At 40.3% G+C, this 21,188-nt stretch overlaps 1 protein-coding gene across 1 annotated transcript in view; it reads left to right on the forward strand.

Moving 5' to 3' along the window:
- Window positions 1-7,420: 7,420 nt before the first annotated feature.
- The window catches only part of LOC119792733 (serine/threonine-protein kinase 32C-like), a 139,865-nt gene continuing 126,097 nt past the window's right edge, over window positions 7,421-21,188 (forward strand). Inside the window, exon 1 of the mRNA XM_038299494.1 lies at window positions 7,421-7,893. Coding sequence (XP_038155422.1) covers window positions 7,812-7,893 — 82 coding nt within the window. The 5' untranslated portion in view covers window positions 7,421-7,811. The remainder of the gene's footprint in view (window positions 7,894-21,188) is intronic.

The following is a 21,188-nucleotide window of genomic DNA, read 5'->3' on the forward strand; positions in this document are numbered from 1 at the left end:
AAACAACCCCGGTTTTGTGAAAGCCGAGGTCTTTCCCTCCCCTTTTTTCAAACCCCTTTTTTTTGGGGTATGTGCCCCAAGGCGGCCAGGTTAAAAACCCAACAAAATTAAGGCCGTTTTAAAAACCCCTTTTAAAAACCCCAAACAACCCCAAAAGTGGGGTTTTTTTGCAACACTATGTTGGTTTTACAGAAACACGCCCGACGCCTTCCTATCAAACCCCCTTCTTTCCCCCGGGGCCCACCGCAAACCCCCCCTTTTTTGAAGGGGCCTCCCAACCCACAAAACGCCCTTTGAAAAATAAAACATTGGTTTTTTTTAAACAACCCCCCCCATTTAACCCTTGAAAAACCCGGGTAAGGGATTTTCCCCTTAGGTGGTGCTTCAGAAATTCCCCTGGGGGTGGTTGTTTGGAAGCGCCCCTAATTTTCCCGGACTCATTTACAAAAGGATTCCCCTTTCTTTCTCACCCCAATTTCTTCCCCAACAAAATTAAAGGGGGGCCACCCCCCCAAAAAACCGGGGTTTAAAAAATCTTGGGGAGGGGGGGAATGGTTTTTTTTGTTGGGGGAAAGGAAAAAGGGGGGTGGTTAATAGGGGGAAAAAAATTTGGGAAATGGGAATTTTTTTCCCCCTTTGTTAATTTATTATTCCACAAGAAGGGGGGGAAAAAAAGGTTGAGGAATTATTTTGTTTAATGGGGGGTAATTTGGGAAATTTAATGTTTTTTGTTTCTTTTTGGTTTGTACAAAGGGGGGGTGGTAATAGGGGGAAATTTTTTTTTTAATAAAAACTAGCCCCCGGGCCCCCCCGCCAATTAAGGTTAAAGGGGCCCTTTAAAAAATTTGTTTAAATTTGGGAAAAAGGGCCCGTCTAAACCAGGGATGCATGCCCCCCAAAATTCCCCTCTCACCCAGGAAATCATAGGGGCTGTAGCCCCTCATTCCAGCGGGTTCTGGTGGCCCCCCTCTCCACAAAAGGAAATTTTAAAGGGGTATGTGATTGGCTTGCCCCACATGTGACCCGGGAACAAAGGGCCCCAACCAACCTCCTTCTGGGCCCCGCTTCAAACCAAATTTTTCCCGTTCCCCCCTTTTGCGCCTTGGGTCCCTATCGCCATTGATTTCGTCAAACCGGGCCCCCCTAATTTTCCGAGGGATTTTCCCCCCATATTCCCAAATTTTTTTGGGGCCCCTTTTTCCCGAAGTCTTTCCATCTTATTTCCCCTCAAAAAACCCTTTCCCAAAAGGCCCTTCCCGACAGGCCCAGCTTCTCATCAAACATTTTTCCCGTTTAAAAAACGGGATTCCCCCAAAAATCCCTCGGACAGAGGGGCCCCCCGTTTTATCTCCCCGGGCGGGGGGCTTTTTTGTTTCCCTCTCCGGCTTTCAAACCCCCCCCTTCACCTCTGGTTTTTTCACCCCCAATCGAATGGCAAAACCCGAGCGTATGAAACAGCAATTGGAATCCACCCTTCGGGTGCCCCCACGTCAAAAAACCCCCCGGGGCCGGAGCCAATTTCTTCCCTGGATAAATACCCCTCATAAACCCCCCCAAATCTTTATCTACTGGACAAAACCCCCAATTTAGGGCAGTCCCCCGCCTTTTCAACCACCTCTTTTTTTTTTTTCCCCCCCAGACGAGAAGAAATTTTTTTGCAGTCCTTTAACCCCCAAAAATCCCCCCGTTGTCAAAGGGGTCTGGAAAGGGAAACCCTCCCACTCTCAAAACCCGGGGGTCGGAGTCCAAAAAAACCTTCGCCGCGCCAGAGACGTTTCCCCCCCCCCCCCTATTAAAAAACCGAGGGGGAGAGGTAAAGGCTGTCCACCTCGAAAAACATCCCCTTGAGGGGGAATGTCCCCGAAAACCCCTCCCCCCAGAATTTTATCGGGAAACCCAAAAGGGTCACTCGACCCCAACCCTTTTAGCCCCTCCCCTCTTCAACTAACCTTTATTCCCCCCCCCGAATCCACCCTTCCTTCCCAAAGTGTCTCAGATCAAAACCTGCCCTTTTCCCCCGAGCCCTCTGTGCCCACCGTCCGACTCCCCCAAACCCCCCAACCCTGGGGGTCAAAAAAAGGTCATCCGGCCCCCTTTACGGTTTTTGCCCCCAAACGTGGACTCCTGTCACGAGGTTTTCCCCCGGGTTGGGAGTACCCCTCGTCGACTGGGAAAGGGTACGGAAAGGGGGATCGCCATGGGTTCCAGGCCCCGTACATCCTCCTTTCCAGCCCCTTAAACGAGGAGTACAGCGGGTTTCCTTTCCCATCAAACCCCTTTCCGGGGCCGGGCCCGGGGGGGTCCCCTTGGGGGGGGGGGTACTGTTTTTGGGGGCTTTGGGGAAATTCCAACCCCTTTTTCCCCCCAGAGCCGCCGTGGGGTCCCCTGAGGGAGCCTTTCCCGCAACAGCTGGGAGCTCGTCCAAAGATCATCAAAGGAAACCACCACTTTTAAACGTCCCTTTAGAACCCCTTTCCCAACGCCCCAAATGGTTTTTTTCCAGTTTTTCAGCGCTTTAAACCCTAGATCCCAGATAAATTTTTTATGACTCCCCCCCTTTAATCCCCTTTTGGGTTTTTAACCCCTTTTAAAATGTTTTCCCCGAAACCCCGTGGGCCCCCCTTGTGGAAAACTCAGGAAAAGCTAACCTTTCCCAACCGGGCCCTTTAAGCCCCAAAACCGAAGATTCCCCAGAGGGAAACCCCCCCAAACAGCTTTTGGACTAGAGCTGGAAAACCCCCAAAACCCAAAGGGGTTCCCTTTTAAATTAGGACGTGAGAAAGCTGAAGCAGCCCAAACGGAAATCGCTGAAAGAACTCTTCTCCAGAAACCCAAAAGTGGGCTCTCCCAAACTAACCTCAAAAACCCTCAAGGTAAAAATCATTTAAAATTTAAAGGAAAAACAAACCTCGTTGGAAACACTAAAATGAACTGTCCCTTCCAAAACCCGACTCCGGGGAACCAGAAAAACCCAAGGCCCCGCACCTGAACCAAAAAAAATTCTTTGTGCCCTTTTCCATAAATTTAAAATGGTTAAAAATTTTATCCTTGTTCCCCTCATGGTGTTCTGCATTTTTTTTTGGGTTCCCCTTTTAGTGAACCCATCATGACATTTTAAAAAAAAGTTTTTTATATATATATAATATATAAATATATATAATAAAACCCCACCCGCCCAATTTAAAAAGGTTTCCCCATGCTAGTAACGGGTTGGACCCCCTTTTGCCTTTAGAACTGCCTCAATTCTTCATGGCATAGATTCAACAAGGTGCTGGAAGCATTCCTCAGGGAGTTTGGTCCATATTGACATGATGGCATCACACAGTTGCCGCAGATTTGTCGGCTGCACATCCATGATGCGAATCTCCCGTTCCACCACATCCCAAAGATGCTCTATTGGATTGAGATCTGGTGACTGTGGAGGCCATTTGAGTACAGTGAACTCATTGTCATGTTCAAGAAACCAGTCTGAGATGATTCCAGCTTTATGACATGGCGCATTATCCTGCTGAAAGTAGCCATCAGAAGTTGGGTACATTGTGGTCATAAAGGGATGGACATGGTCAGCAACAATACTCAGGTAGGCTGTGGCGTTGCAACGATGCTCAATTGGTACCAAGGGGCCCAAAGAGTGCCAAGAAAATATTCCCCACACCATGACACCACCACCACCAGCCTGAACCGTTGATACAAGGCAGGATGGATCCATGCTTTCATGTTGTAGACGCCAAATTCTGACCCTACCATCCGAATGTAGCAGCAGAAATCGAGACTCATCAGACCAGGCAACGTTTTTCCAATCTTCTATTGTCCAATTTTCATGAGCTTGTGCAAATTGTAGCCTCAGTTTCCTGTTCTTAGCTGAAAGGAGTGGCACCCGGTGTGGTCTTCTGCTGCTGTAGCCCATCTGCCTCAAAGTTCGACGTACTGTGCGTTCAGAGATGCTCTTCTGCCCACCTTGGTTGTAACGGGTGGTTATTTGAGTCACTGTTGCCCTTCTATCAGCTCCAACCAGTCTGGCCATTCTCCTCTGACCTCTGGCATCAACAAGGCATTTCCGCCCACAGAACTGCCGCTCACTGGATGATTTTTCTTTTTCGGACCATTCTCTGTAAACCCTAGAGATGGTTGTGCGTGAAAATCCCAGTAGATCAGCAGTTTCTGAAATACTCAGACCAGCCCTTCTGGCACCAACAATCATGCCACGTTCAAAGTCACTCAAATCACCTTTCTTCCCCCTACTGATGCTCGCTTTGAACTGCAGGAGATTGTCTTGACCATGTCTACATGCCTAAATGCACTGAGTTGCTGCCATGTGATTGGCTGCTTAGAAATTAAGTGTTAATGAGCAGTTGGACAGGTGTACCTAATAAAGTGGCCGGTGAGTGTATATATATATATATAAACAGTAATATAAACATATGACAGTAAATTTACTGTTCTATATAAATATAGAACTGACCCTAACTAATAATATATTACTGACTAGTATAGAAATAGAATGGAAAATCCATTTATTGTTCAACAATAGGGAAATTCTGGTGTTTCCAGCAGCAAAAAGTTTATAGAAAAATATTGTCACACAAATATGGACCTTAGAAAAATGTATAAGAATAGCGATAACAGATTAATAAAATACTGTACGGTGAAGTGTTCTAATAATATAAAAAAAAAACTGCACCTGGAGAATAAATAACCGTTATATAGCCATGGACATTTTTACAGTAATGGATATTAGAAAATAGCAGCAAAATCAGAGATGTGTAAAATGACAGCAGCATGTTATTTAAATGACAGAGGTAGAAACTGGGTAAAATGAATATATATTGCAAAGCAAATACATTTGTACTCTTGTTTTTTTTTAAAGGCGCCCAGGTGGCATGTGATTTATTCTTTATTAGCGGAACCGTGAGCCGCCTCATCTGTTCCTGCTTGGCTGTGACACCATCCTGGAGAGAAATATCAGCTGTGCTGCTGCCATCAACACCTTTGTTTATAGATGTTGGAGAACGGCCTGTTTTTCTAGTGTAGTCCTGTTTCTCTGACTGTGATTGGCTGGATGTGCTCTTCTCATCCTCTGACATGGGAGCTGGCTCGGAGCTCGTCTGCCTGGCTGTGTGTTTCCTGGACGGGGCCGCCTTTTACAGCTGCTTTTTGTATCTCTGCTTCTGTTTCCTTGAACCCCAGTGGGCCTTAGCAGATGGCTGCTCACACTGAGCCTGGTTGTGCTTGAGGTTTATTCCTGTTAAAAGGGAGTTTTTCCTCTCTACTGTTGCTACAGGCATGCTTAGTGTGAGGGATTGCATTCAAGTCAATAAGTCGATGCAATCAACTGGTTTTCCTTAGATAGAAAACTTTGAATCAATTTGACTGTATTATCTGGTTAAACTATAAAGTGCCTTGAGATGACATGTGTTGTGAATTGGCGCTATATAAATAAACTGAATTGAATTGAATTTCAAACTGTTCATTGTTTTATGTAAAAATTGTTGCCGACACGCAGACTTTTGCGTTGACAGTTCCTTTACTGCCCGCCGGTCAAGAACCCGGTCAGGCAGACGTGGGAGGAGCTAAACCTTCAAATAGAAGAAAAAAAAAACTTTATGTTTATCTGTTTCATATCGTTTTAAATACAAAAACATGCGTTCGTTTATCTGCCTGTTATCATGATCAGTTTGACAAAATTAACAGGATCCAAAGAAATCAAATCTGAAGCTAATACACCTTACAATGTTAGGCCAAAACCGTCCTTAATCAATTTACCTTTGAAAATAAATAAATGGACTGAATTAAAACATTTTCATTATTATTGAGATGAACAGGGCGTCTCCTTCTCTGGGATCTAAATCTACATAAAGTAGCAGCCAGCTCTCCTGGCTGGTGTGTGTTTAACCAGTCAGTGAGCCAGCCCTGCAAATGAACGTCCAGTTAGGAAACTTAGTGAGATATGACTTCCTGCTAATGGCCTCTATGTTTTCTAAATAAAAGTCTCAATAGCTTACTTAGATAATAATAGTAGGAACATTGTTATCATCCAGTAATGAAAAATAAATAAATAAATAATTAAAAATAACAGAAATGCCCAGTCACACAGAACACAAACAAGCTATAGTTCTAAAAAAAGGATAGTTATAGTACCACCTGATAATATTTAAACTAACAAGAAAATACCTATCTATCAACTAACCACCCCCCCCCCCAAAACACACACACACACACACACATATATATATATATATATATATATATATATATATATATATATATATATATATATATATATATATATATATATATATATATATATATATATATATATATATATATATATATATAAAATCAGTGGTGTCAAAAGAACACACATATGTTACTGAAGTAGAAGTATAGATACTGCAGTTTAAAAACCCTCTGGTAAAAGTTTAAGTATCAACTTGACCTCTTTACTCAAGTAAAAGTGAAAAAGTATGTGCTCCAAAAACTACTCCCGATACGCTCTCGCCCGTGTCAGACCTTTTAGACATGTCAACATCTTTCTCTGAATCATACATTGTAGCATGGCATAGACAATACACGTTTGCAGTTGCTCGCTTCTGATGATTTCCTTTGGCTAACCAATGAGTGTTTGCATTATATTACTGATCCAATTACACTAGTTTTCACTAGATGTGAATATGAACATTAAACCATAGCTAAGAGTAAAGAGTAACACTTGTTTTAAAAATGTAAGGAATAGAAAGTACCGTTACATGTGTGAAAACGTAATGAGTAGAAGTCAGAAGTAGGAAGAAAAATAATTAATAGAGTAATGTATAGATACCTTTTTTTTTTTTTTACAGTGTCCAGTCTGGCAATGTGGCAATTAGAATAATTGTGTTGAAGCCAAAAAGAGCCAAACAGATTTTACTTTCACAGGTGGAGCATTACGGCTATCACCATAGTGATCTGCGTGATTTCGGCATATAAATAGCTTTATTATAATTATGCAGGGAGTATTATGGATTATATGGACACTGCAATGTAAGTAGAACAGGAAAGGAAAAACTGAGAAAAAAAGGAGAAAAGAGGAAAGAAAGGGGAGATAAAACGGAGATAACGATAAAACATTTTCAGTCTGCTTCATCACCTGCAAAAAGATATAAAAAGAACAGCACAACCAACGGACATGGTACAAGACATACAATAAAGTAAGTAATAAGTATATGTATATATATATATATATATATATATATATAGTAAACAACTTGTTTATCATATATATTGATACATTTTACGCTTTATATATAAAGTTTCGTTTTGCCAGTTGTTTTCAAGTTATGTTTTAAAAGGTATAATTTTGACAAAGGATTTTATTTTTAAAGTATTTAAATCTGCTTCCTGTGTGCTTTCAGGTAACTTGAGGCAGCTTCTTCTCGCAGCAGCAGCAGAGATGAAACAGAAGCGCATTGGTCTGTCTGCGGAAAACAGCTGAGCGCAACAAACATCCACTCACTGTTTGAACATCCAACTTCCAGAAAACTGTCTGATCCACAACACATCAACACTCCTCCCCGCTGCACGCCCTCCCATCTCATCTCTAAATACTTCTTTTTCTCCTTCTTCTTCTTTTTTTTTTTTTTTTTTTTAAAGAAAATTGTTCTCATTTACTCGCGCTGCTTCAGATTACCGGCAGGAAAAGGACCCGGACAGATAAACAGAAACATCCCCCAAACCAGACGGAGTGAAATGCAAGGCTGTCTGTTTCCTAGGCGGAGGGTGTCTAACGCAGAGCTGTAGTTTCTCTCCAAGAGGCGAGGAATGCAATTTGAGCATCAATGTTTCACTGGGGCAAGTGGAAGAAGAGGATGGGAGCCAACAGTTCTTCAAAGAGACCAGTGTTCGACGAGAAGGAAGATGGTAAGCGCTGGGAAAAGTCAAACCTTTTACTAAACTGAAGCGGTTATTGAGCTTATCTGAGCCGGCAATGAACAACAATTACATTTTGAACCGAAACTAAGCTGCAGTTAAGTGTTAGAAATTGTGGAGTTAAGCTATTTGACTTTTTTGGTGTCTTTATTCTGCTGAGTCCAGGTTTCCTTTCTGCTTTGCTTTCCTCCATTTCTACAACCCAGACTAGATCACTTTAACATGACTTTTTATCCTGTGATTGAATGACTTTTGGAAAACATGAAGTTTGAATGGATCCAATATTTCCAACTAGAAAAGACACAAAGCAAAATGATATCTCAAGGAATCTCCCCTTTTTAGAAATATTATTAGACATCTGAGATTCTCCATGTTTGACAGTTTTGAGTTTAAATAAAATGCATCTTACTCAGGAAAGTAACAATTATTTATGATGCAAAGATTCCTATGTTTTTAAGTTAGTGGCATCAGAGTCTATTACCAAATTTAACTCTTTATTCTAACAGATGCCATGTCCTGAAAGTTCTTTGATGGGCGTTTGCAACATAATCTAACAGAAAATGCTAGAATAACCTCTGTCCCAAACCTTTATTTGTTTCCTTTCCAACTTTTGAAAATGTATCAAAGCGTCTAAGACAAAATCGGAGGCATTTCTTGGTTCACATGCTGGCACTAATTTCTAGTTCTAGATTGAAGCACTTTCGGTGTATTGGTTAACAATGGCCAGATATAGTTTAATTACTTTTTTTGATGTTGTTTTGTTTCATATCTCCTTTTCAAATCTTGTTCCATAATTAAATATTAAATAATAATAGCAACCAAAATCAGGAGACAAGCATCTTAACAGGCTATGAATGTTTAAGTGTGTGGTATTTGTTAATATTCAACACTTGTTTGTAGGCAAATAAATAAATGGATAAATAGGATATAATAGTTTTAAGAACAACAGTTGACCATCGGAACCAATCTGGGTAAAATTGTACAGCTCCTATCTATATTTCCTACTGAACCATGCCGTCACGTTTTGCATAGCCATTGTTTTTTAATCATAAAAAAGTATCTATATCTACCAGAGTTACAGCAGTTCCTTAAAAAGTCTTTAAAGGCATTGAATTCTTCAATGTAAACTGAGGCCTCAATTGGTATTAAAATGTCTTAAAACATTCTTTCATACATCTTAAAATTGTTACCACATCTTAAATAAGATTTTATTTTTGTTATCCATATCAAATATTAAAATAATTGACAATATTTTTTTTACATTTACCAAACGGCTCGCTGTAACCATTATTGGTTTTGACCCAACAGCAGAACCAATAAAAACAATGTAACGGCATTACTTTGGGATGATGCGTCACTAACTTTTTATCTTGACAATGTGCGGAAGAATAAAGATAATGAAAATTGGCTATCCAGCCAAGAGTTTTCTGCTTGACTTAAACCAGTACCGGGGAATGTACGTGAGGCATGGTGGATTTTGTGCAAGAAGTCATTCAAGCTTGGCATGATGGGAATCAAGGCAGTGGAGTCACATATGTGAAGCGTAAAACTCAAAGCATCAAAATCAAGTTACCGAGATGCAGCAGGTATTTCTCAGTTCTTTTCCACCCTTGTCTCTGCAATGCCTCCACAGCAATCTCTGACATCAACAACAGCGCCATTGCTGGCGCTTCACTAGACATGGATATAGTTTAGTATATTCTGCTGTAAAAATCTTATAGGGCTACTTTGAGCTTCAAAGCCCCCCTGCTCACCCACGCTCTCTCCATTCATCTCCTGGTCACAATCTTCACTCACTGTAGCAGCAACGTCCACCTTTCCCTCTTTGGTTCTTTGAAAGATCGTGTTTATTTGGGGAAGTTTTTTCCGTTCTTCCAGCAGCTGTTCTTTGCTTTTTCTTTTCTGGAATCTGCTTAAGTACATTATTTTGGTATACATCGTCGCTAACACATTGTACCTAATGGTTATGGTTTTAATCTACGTTCTGGATTACCCATAATTCCAAGTCGTAGTGTAAAACATGTTTGAAACATACATGAGTGTATTTTTTACCAACCGTCTAATGAACTATACACAGTTATTAATATAGTATTTAAAAGTACCACTGTCTGCTTTGCTATTGGTGTTATGTTTAAAAGGCTTACAATCATGTTAAAATCTGGCATGTGTTGGGGTATAAATAAGGTCCGGTCAGTCAATCTAGTATCAGGAATTTTTTGCATCATTACATCTGCAAAGAGACGTCCTAGTGTCCACAATTGCGTAAGGAGCCAACCAGGTACCAGTGACGGGGCCCCTAGGCAACTACAGTTTCTGCTTACCGATAGTTACGCCATTGAATTCTAGTAGCACCAAATCTCTGGGTAATGTATGGCCGTACGCATACAATTAAAGCAGAGTTTCGTTTGTGTTGTAGTTTTGGAACAAAACTAAAACTAGACATTCTTTTAGTTAGATTTAAAATAAAAATTTCGGTAAATTTGAGACAACCAGATTTTTCTTGTGTTTATTGTGAAGTTGGTCTTAACTTTGTATTTGAAATGGCATTAAAAAGTCGTAAAAAGTCTCAAATTTAACTTGCCTTATGCTGTAGGAACCCTGTCTGCTAAATCTGCTGATTACGGTTGTTATCAAGACTCTATTTTCGTTATAAATCTTACACATTATGCAGTAATATTTGTGATTTATCTTGAAAGATAACCCATCCATGTAAAAGAGAGACTGTATTGGTCGCTGCAGCTCCCAGTATTTAATTGAAAAGTCATGGGCTGTAGTACGCAGATTTAATCAGATTTAGAAAAGCTTAGCACATTTGATTGATTAACTCGTATGTTTTCCATCTGATTAAAAAGACGAAACAATTTTTTGCGCTGATCATGAAGAAAATTGAAGATCGGTCCTGAGAGGAGATTTTAATTGTTATAGGTCATCAAAAGGCTAATCTGTACCTTTTAACCTAAAGTGTTGCCAGTGTATGTGAGGTAACCTTTGGCACGAGCACCCATAAAACTCCACATTACAGTATTTTCCAGATTAACTCCTAAAGCTGTGGCTGCGGAGCCTGTCATCACAGAGGCAAAAAAACCCCAGATAAATGAGGTCGTGTCGCAGCAGGGATCCGGTCATATGTTTGTGTCTCTGCACCCTCATGCAAGGATAACCCAATTAGGTCTACAGCATTTCTGCCAGCGGTCTTGAAGGGAAATTGTCCAGCTCTATGGGTCAGGCTGCTGTCAAAGCGAGTAGATGTAGAGAGCAGAGAGGGAAGGAGTGGCCCTCCAGCATTAAGTGCTCTCCGCTGTGCAGCAACTGATCAAAGCTAAAACCCCCATCTAGGATCTTATGGAAGGGATCTTTATGATGGATCTCCTTCTGGAAGATGAAATAAGACAAGCCTGAGGAAACCAGGGGTCAGGTTTATTTTCAAACTACTCAGCCCTCTGTGTCTCCCATCAGGCTGGTGCCACTCATGTGTGCTGCTCTGCCTTTGAACATGGGCTCCATTATTATCTTAATCACTGCTGTTGTTATAATCACTATCATTATGTATATAGATTAAGCTAGGATCTAATCCATGGTGCTAAAGTGCGTTTTGATGTAATAATGTGACGGAATGTGATCTACGGTGTGTTCAACAATGAAAACAGCCCTGCACTCAGCACATTGAGAGCAGCAGGTAGAATTTAATGTTTGTTGGAGTGTTAGAACCCTGCTTTCACCCTGCTCGCTGCTAAAAGAGCTGCGTAGAGCTGATAAGAGCTCAAGCGAACCATGCTGCATCACGCCACCGATGCCGACTCACCGACTCTAGATGTCATGTCTCTTAGAAACAGCATCCATCCCCGGCTTCTTGGAAAATAGTGTATGGCCTAGATTAGGCAGCAGTGTTATAGAGGAGGCGACCGGCTCAGGGAGCTCCAAATGTAATCGAGCGGTCAGGTTGATGTCTGGGCGCAGCTGCCTTAGGACTGCTTCTCTTTGGCTGATAAGTCTGATTAGCAGAGGAAAGGAAAGGCTGTGGCACTGAGGATCTTCGTGTTTCTTCGCTGCTGTCTGTCTCAGGCTTACTCAGACACATGGCACTGGATGGCAAATAGATCCAGGGGTTAGATTAAACAGAGGTTAGACTCTAGATAATGGGTTACATCTAATTGGAGAGATCTTTAAATTGGATCTGAAACCATGGAACTCTGAGTTAATTCTTTTTAGAAAATTTGCTATCAGAAAACCATCCATCCATCCAAACATGAAAAGAACATGCAAATTTGTTGGAATCCTACTTTAAAGTTGAACAGAAACGGAGGAGTAAACTGATAAATCAAAATTTTGCAATTGCGGTCAGAAGGAACTAAGACACAAATTGTGACCATTTGCTCGTTTTGCAAAAAAATTCTATTGGGTATTCCAGCTAAAACAGACTGAAAAGCGCCGTCTACAGGTATGTCCAGCGGTGCAGCCATGTTGGTTTTGCTTCAGCTTGCCGCTTCTAGTTAACGTGATAAATGTCACTGCATTTCATTGGTCGGGAACATATCATTTTTGAGGCTTCTGGTATGACGTGTTTTTTTGGGTAGTTTGTGAATTCAAAGATGTCGTGACAATTCATCTTGCTTGCAAGGTAAAAGAAATGTTTCCTTTAAGGAATTCACTGGATTGCTGATAGACCTGCCGCCATCTTGGTACTCCCCGCTTTCAGGGAGTTGCAGCATAAAAATGCATGTAATTCAATTCAATTCAGTTTATTTATATAGCGCCAAATTCACAACACATGTCATCTCAAGGCACTTTACAGTTCAACCAGATCATACAGTCAAATTGATACAAAGTTTTCTATCTAAGGAAAACCAGTTGATTGCATTGACTCATTGACTCAAATACAATCCCCCACACTAAGCATGCTTGTAGCGACAGTGGAGAGGAAAAACTCCCTTTTAACAGGAAGAAACCTCCAGCAGAACCAGGCTCAGTGTGAGCGGCCATCTGCCGAGGCCGACTGGGGTTCAAGGAGACAGAAGCAGAGATACAAAAAGCAGCTGTAAAAGGCGGCCCCGTCCAGGAAACACGCAGCCAGGCAGACGAGCTCCAAGGCAGCTCCCATGCCAGAGGACGAAGAGAGCACATCCACTCAGTCACGGTCAGAGAAACAGGACCACACTGTGCAATGTAATGTAATGTAATCACCATAACAATGTAATAAATACATATATATCACATCTACAAAATCAATTTAGCACTTTTTGCCCATCATCAGATAGAGTGTGTGTGTGTAATATTCTTAATATCTCAATAAAGTGTTAATATGCTCTATTAACACCCTAATTTTTTGTGTTGGATTTGTATAATATTTTATATTACATGATTTAAAGACTTCATGGACTTCATGCTGAATATGCAATGTGAGATGCTTTTTTTTTTAACAAAAATGACAGCAATCTACTGATGCTGTGAAACAGTAATTGTGTCAAAGTGATGAATTTATCTTTATTTTAAAAGTCTTTTGTCTCCCTGAAACTATGAAAATCATTGTGGTTCCATTCTGACCGGTCTAAATAGGGAGTACCAATATGGCGGCCGGTGACTTCACAGCACTGTGTACTACCAACGGACTTTCAGCAATCCAGTGAATAAATAGAGATAAAGTAGAGATTAATGAGGGTAACCTTCATCATTACGTCACTTCTAGAGGAAGATTAAGCAATATTAGCTTCCAAAATCTTCCCTCCAAAGATGGCAGCAGATATCAGGGAGTGTTTAGACTATTATACTAATTATTTCAACTTTTTGGACTTTTGAAATCAGCATAGGCCTTAAATAAACATGTATAAGTCTGTCTCTAGTAGGAGGTAATAGGATGAATTGTCCCTTATTTGGTGATGGACAGATGGGTTGTGTTGTTCAGTCTGTTATCCTTTTTACCTCTGATTACAGACGGACCAAAGAAATCTACTTTTCTTTTGTTTTGTTTTCATAGCTCATGTGATGTGAATATGCTGCAGGTATCAGGAGGCTGAAGATTTGTTAAATGTCGGCTGTAAATTAAAAGTAACTTGTTATTGTTTTTGATCCAGAGAAATTGAAATGCATACTTGATGCTGGTATTTCTGTGGCCTGTTTCCTATTATCTCCCTGTATCCATTTGATCATTCACGTTAAGCCAAAAGCAAATTTGCACTTCTATGGACAGTAAACTTCTCTTGTGTGAGTGTAGGCGTTTGATCGTGTGAGTGCCTGCATGTCGGAATTTGTGCCTTTCTGCTTTTCTAATCAGCGATAAATATCTGAGGCACTGAAAGCAGATTTGGTTGAGGATAAAGATAGAGCCAGAGATGGATGTCTGATTGCTGCTGCTGATATCTAAGGCACTCCCTTTCTTTTATCTCCGTCACAGACCCTCATTTTCAGACAAATTCTTTATTCCCCACAGCTTCCTGTCTGTCTGTAGCGACGAAGCTGCTGCTCTACTATAACACAGGATAGAGAAATTTAATTGTTCCTGTATTTTATTAGTTGTAGTTCAAAATGCCCTAGCTATTTTTTAATTGGCTTTTATTTAAAGCTTTATTTAAACTGAGATTTTGACTTAAGGTCAGTTTTTAAGCAGATTGGTATTGTGGCTATGTAGTTGATCCAACAGCATTATCGTCAGCTGACTTTATCCATTTAATGCTGCTGTGTTTTATCTAAACACTCATTTGGGGTCAAAATTCAACCATCTAGCAGTGTCAAATCATTTCTTTACTAGATCACCTGCATGGTTGACAGTTTGCTTTGTTATTTAGGTTGGAAAGCTACGGAGCCCCTCTGATGACATGGTCAAAAAAAAATTTAATTGTGGCCACGAAGTAGTATTTCGTGGCCACGCAATAAGTATAACGTGCGCACGAAATACTATTTCGTGGCCACGCAATAAGTTTAACGTGCGCACCAAATACTTATTAATAATATCATTCCTGGACAACTGGGTAAGCAAATCGAGCGCGCCTTCTCTAAGGTCTAAGGCGCGCTCGATTTGCTTACCCAGTTGGTCTCCGCCAGTCACGTGACATTTGTTGCTGAGACGCCATTTGAGGTGGAAAAGGCGTAGGGTAAACAACCGCAGCATAGCTAAACGAAGGACTAAAGGCCCTTTTACATACAGTAACAGCCTGTCCAAGATAAGTCATTACAGTTAACATAAGCCTGAAAACAGGGGCGGATTTATTGATATTAATAAGTATTTCGTGCAAACGTTAAACTTATTGCGTGGCCACGAAGTAGTATTTCGTGCGCACGTTATACTTATTGCGTGGCCGCGAAGTAGTATTTCGTGCGCACGTTATAGTTATTGCGTGGCCGCGAAATACTACTTTGTGGCCACAATAAAAATTTTTTTTTGTCCATGTCATCAGAGAGGCTCCGTAGAAAGCCACAAAAAGAAACACAAAATAAAAACACGTCTATTCTTTCTGTATTTGTTCAGTTTACCAAAAAAGCTTTTCCTTTGACTGGACCACGTGGGCGGCTGCTGAATTCAGAGGAGCAAACTCATGTTGACTTTTTAAAATTTTTGCTACACATCCTGGAACCCACAGACATATAAAAAAAAATTCCAGCTTCTAATAAATTAAAGTGCTCATTATTGTTTTCCTTAAGGTTTTTCTTTTAATTTGTTTAAGGACACAGAAATACTATATAATGAATACATATAAATGTAAACACTTTTACTATTAAAACCCTTTAGTACAACATAGTATATATCTTTTCTTGCTTTTAATGCTGCCCTGTTGGTGTCTAGTCTATTTGGATAGACTGACTTGCTACAAGACTCAAGCAGTTAGTTTTTTTCTACTGCCTTACTGCACCTGCTGTTCCTGCTGAAAGGACACATTTGAACTTGTCACAACAATGGCACTGTTCTCCTGGAACAATGTTTTATAAGTAAGTTAACAAAGAGCCTTTTTCTGTGGTGGTTTACTCCTTTTTCTCAATTGTTGTCTGTTTTTCCTTCCCGATCAAAGCTCTTCCACCATGTCTTATGTCTTCCAATAAAAGCTTTGCCTATAGCCACATGTGCACGCTTTGTCCACCTCTCCTGGCTTATGTAACCCGGTTTGCTTCAGGCGGTGACAGATGGAGCAGCAAAGGGGTCATTAAAGAGATGAGTTCAGCCTGATACAGGTGATAGTTGGAGGAAAGGTCGCTGCCGCTTGTTGAGGTGTGTGCATTGAAGAAGAATTAGGACAAAGGGAATATGTTTCACCTTGTGCTGTCTTGGGCTCTGCATTTACCATCAACTTTCTGATGGTGATAAAAAAATTGGAAACAAGATGCTTGAAATACAATAACAAACATGCAGCAGCCCCACAGCTGCATTTAGTTTGCCTATTTGACATACAGTTGATGAAGAGACATATCGCCTTTTTCAGCTTGGCTCCAGCAGCCTGTGATGCCGAGCTGGTTCGTGACAGGGAGGAGCGAAGCACTACTTTCACTCAGCCTGCTCCTGTGGGGAAACCTGAATGAGACTGTAAGTACATCTTCACTGCGCTCAGGCACAGGAATCCCTGCAGCAGATGAGGAGGATCGCAGATTACAAAGCCAGCCTGAGCTGCACGACAGGCTGGCTGATGGGAATGCTCAGTCATTTGGAATACAGTTCATAAGGATGTGAATAAGGAGGCCCGTGTGCACTTGAAAAAAAAAAAAAAAAACAGGGATCCTCCATTTTAACAGCCCACTAAGACATCATTTCCCATAGAAACCAATTAAAAGCTCTTAGCCGATAACCTCAATGCCTCTGTGTTGCTTCTGCAAAATTTCCCAGAGTGATTGAAAATAGGGTTCTTACTTTTTCCCTTTTTCTTTTTTAATGAAGAGTTAATCTCCGGTAACTAAACTCCTGCTGTTGCTGCTGCGTCTCTTGAGTTTTTAATTTCTTCCCACAGACACAGTCCACAAAGACAACAAGAGGGGATTTTAACTAAGACCAAGAAATTGTGCATCCTTATATCAACAAAGGGCAGATGGAAACAGCACCTGTCCAAAGCAGTATTCATCTATTCTGGCATGAAGAAGGCAAAGCTAAAAACCTATTAAGACTTAACTGTCAGGCTCCTTCATTCTCCAAACATATGAACTGCCTTTATATAAGTTTCCTTATGAACAGATATAGTACTGCTTTATAAATCATTGTTTCTTGAATAGTTCCTCATTTAGTCACATAAAAAACAAAAACAAAAGAAAAAAGGGTTGTTTGTCAAGTGGAAGGAGAAGGATTAATGGTTTTCAATATATTTAAATTATGAACTCGGAAAATTAAGCCAGGCATTTAGATGCAACCCTCCTATACCACTAGAGAAAATCCAGTGCAATCAATTGTCACATCATTACTAAACAGGCTGCACATGGTTGTAATTAGTTCTCCATATAAAGAGCTCTTCTGTAAAGACCTCTGAGTTTGGTTAGAGAACTTTATTGAATAAAAAGTGTCATAAAGACAGAGGAACAGAAGCTAGGTTATAAATCATCCTGAACTTTTCTCAGCTGTGTTTAATCCATCATCTGAAAATGGAAAATGTATGGACCAGCTTCAAACCTTCCAAGGCAGCATCGCTCACTGCAACTCGCAGACTGGGCAAAGAGAGAAGGTATCTGTGGAGTCCCTTAGAGGCCTCTCTGGACGAGCTGCAGAGATCCGTAGCTAAGGTGGGAGAAGCTGACGGTCCCAATAATGGGTCAGCAAAGGCAGGGCTAGAGTAGATATTGGGCCCCCTTGTAGCCTGAAGTCTAAAGGTGGGCATACACTGTGTGATATTTTCAATTGTTGCACGCAGCTAAAGCTTCAAACTATATGATGAAACAGCAGGGTTTAAAAGTTCACAGCTCAGGATGCATGTTCTTACACTGTGTTCCCCTACGGTTTGATGCAACCTTAAGATGGCCGATTGAATTCCAAATAGGTTTGATGTTCTCCCAACCTTACAATTCCTGATTGGGAAGTGGTTGTGAGAGGCTGATCACCCCTCGTTATTCCCTGTATACTACACAACGCACAATCAGGCTGAAAGTCGGCTCGATTGAAAAATTCTTGCATGACTGGTGAATCGACCCAAAAAGGGCAAAAAATCGTACAGTGCATGCCCTGTTTAAGAATTAGCTCAGCAAATTTTTTATTAAAGTAACAGGTTCTTATTTACTTATTTCTGTGAAATCATTTTGGTTCATTTGATGAAGGAAATTATGAGATAATAAACTTAAACTGTTAATTAATAATTAAAGGTTGCAATACATAACAGAAAAAAAATTACATTAAAATAATTTTGTCCTAACCATGGTTTATATGGTGAGAAGATTAATGACTTGTTCATCTATAGCACTTTATTTTGCTTCTGTTTTCAAGATATTTTAAATTATTTAAATATTTAAACATAAATAGATTGTTTATAAATAAATAAAAAAGCAGCAACACAGCTTATGTTTTTCTCCAGGATGGTGTCACTGCCAAACAGGAACATACTAGATGAAACTATTATGGAAAAAAAAAAAAAGCAGAGAAATAATGTTAAAAGATTGAACAAACAAATCCTGCAGAGTGGGAGAATAGAGATAGAATGATGAAAAAGGGTCCCTATATCCTCCAGCAGTCTAAGCCTATAGCAGCATGACTAAAGAGTTATGCTGGAGATCCAGGTCATAGTCATTCCTAAAAAGTAAAAAAACAAACCACTGGACTTTGTTTTCCAAGTTTGAAGATGTTTCACTTCCCATCCAGGAAGCTATTTCAATTCAGCGTTTGAGTTCCAGCCTTATCTATATCATTCCACAAGAGTTAATTTTTTAACTTATTTCAAACAATAGAGATAGCTCAGGATAACCTGAGTCTCTCTAACTATAAGCTTTATCAGGTGGGGAAGTTTTAAGCCTATGCTTAAAAGTAGACATGGTCTCTGCCGTACAGACTAAAACTGTTAGTTGGTTCCACAGGAGAGGGGCCTGATAGCTGCTCTGCTTCCCATTGTACTTTTAGAAATTCTTCTGCTTAGCATGTACTAAAGTTTATTTAAAGTTAAGAATCCGTTCTCATGCCTCTGGACCCCCTGACATAGCCTGATCCCCCTCTGACCCCATGTACAAAAAAAGTCTAGAGATATTCAAAATATAGCTTTCTGGCCTGTGAGTACTGTGAGCACATCATCCCCACTGTGAAACATTGTGGCGCCAGCATCGTGCTGTAGGGAGGCTGTTCTTCAGTATATGGAAGCTAGTCAGAGCAGATGTGAATATGGCTGGAGCTAAATTTAGGATAATGTTTGAGAAATTCATTCATTTATGTTAAGCCTCCTGCAGGATTAGGGTTTACAGTATACAACCAGAGCTTCTATGGAATGGTTTAGATCAAAGCAGATTGATGTGCTAGAATGGCCTAGTCAAAGTACAGACTGAAGTCTGATTGAGGATTTGTGTAAGAGCAAATTAAAGTTCACTGCTCTCCATCTACTGTGGCTAAGCTTGGGCTTTTTTTCTACAACAAAGACTCTGAGAGTGAAGTCCAGTCTTTAAATGAGTGCAGCTGGTGGAGATAACAGACCAATTTAAACTTATGTCATTATTGATTTCACATTAATGTTATAATCTGTGAATCACATCGTAAAACCAAAGCAGATGGACATTCTACAACCAACAAACACAACTCTTTGAAAATTGCGTTGCTTGTCTCTATCAGACTGAATCAGTGCAGACAACTCACTGGAGGTGGGAGGGTTGTTTTAAAGCACAGTCTGATACGTGAGCTTTTGTGTCTGATTCACAACCTAGTTAGCTGCTTTGACACAGCTTGACTCAGCACTTCCCTCTGCTGTGATGTGATTTGTATTCATCTTCATGTTCTGCAGTCAGAGCTGAGAGTATAAGTAACAGATTTAGAGCTGCTCTCATGCTCAAGTTCTCCAACTGCACATAACAAAGATTACAGATACAATAGCTCTGAAATAGGCCAGCAATTGTTTTCTGTGCGACTGCGAGTGGACATGACAGGAATGTCAGCCACTTTGATGCAAGAATACCACCCACCCATTGTTGGAAGACCTGATGTGATGCTCTGAGATCTATTGTGCTGCCAGAGGGGTTGTCACACTGGCTATATTTACATGTACATAGTTAATCTGAGAAATCAGGTCGACATTGGCCAGGAGTTAGACATCATGGTTGTATTTTTCCAACAAAAGACTTTAGATCTAATTAATGTCAATACTAAGATGCTGTACTGTGCATAATCATCGTCACTGTCATTTAGCTGTACACATGCGCTCTTTTCCTGATTACAGTCTTTCATATGTGCTCTCAATAAAGCTCACCTTTTGTAAATAGGTTTCTAAGACTTTGTCACATTCTTTAATCCAAAGTACGCAAGTTTTACCCTCTTTCATTTCTTTTAAACCAGAATAACTTGTACAAATCTTCTTTAACCTCCTTAATGTCAGATTAAGATTTCCCTGAAGTGTCCACAGCCTCATTGCCCATATGAATGTGACGGGATCTCAGCAGAATTTTAAAATCTCAGAAATCCTGATTCTTCTAAGATCTTTATTTTCCCCTAAACATTTTTCTGCGGAAGTTTCCTTACCTCAGCCATCTGTTTAAGTCTTTGTTTTTAGGGAACTAATTCATGAAATCTAAAATCTGCACATTTTCCTGTATTGCTATAAGCTAATCATGTTGAGCTTTTGGTTCTTCCACATGTCCCTTAGATGCAGCCCTAAATTTAATTTATTCTACTTCCAACAAGTTTGTCAGAGACCTTGTGCAATTTGGAGGTGGGGGTGCTTCTCTTCAGCTGGAGGGTTTTCTAGTGCTGTAGTGCTCGAAAGAGTGTTGGACCTAACTGGAGGCTGTAAATAAACAAGTCTGTGATCTTAAGAACTTAAAACTAAAGACTAGATATACTACAGAAATGAAGAAAGATCTAATTTAAAATTTAAAAGAGGCTTAATAAATATGATACATTAGCTTTTTTTGTTGTAGCTTTTTTAACCTGTCTGCTTTGTGAATTTTGTTTTGTTCACGTACAAAGAATCTTTATTGTAATGATGAAGCCATCATGGAATATTGTTGACATCCGGGTCAGGATGGAACATGTAGGACTGAAACAGAACTTATGACCATAGAAAAATGTGCATATTTAGAGGACTCACTGGAGGAAAAAATATTTGATATTAAACACCCTTAAACTTAAACCAAATAAATAGAAACACACGTAGAAGACAAAACATCCATGGAAGAAAGATCTGTAAATTGAAATGTGGCATGTA

The sequence above is a fragment of the Cyprinodon tularosa genome, unplaced genomic scaffold (genome assembly GCF_016077235.1).
Source record: "Cyprinodon tularosa strain WSP-4 unplaced genomic scaffold, ASM1607723v1 ctg43, whole genome shotgun sequence".
In the NCBI taxonomy this organism is placed as follows: Eukaryota; Metazoa; Chordata; class Actinopteri; order Cyprinodontiformes; family Cyprinodontidae; genus Cyprinodon; species Cyprinodon tularosa.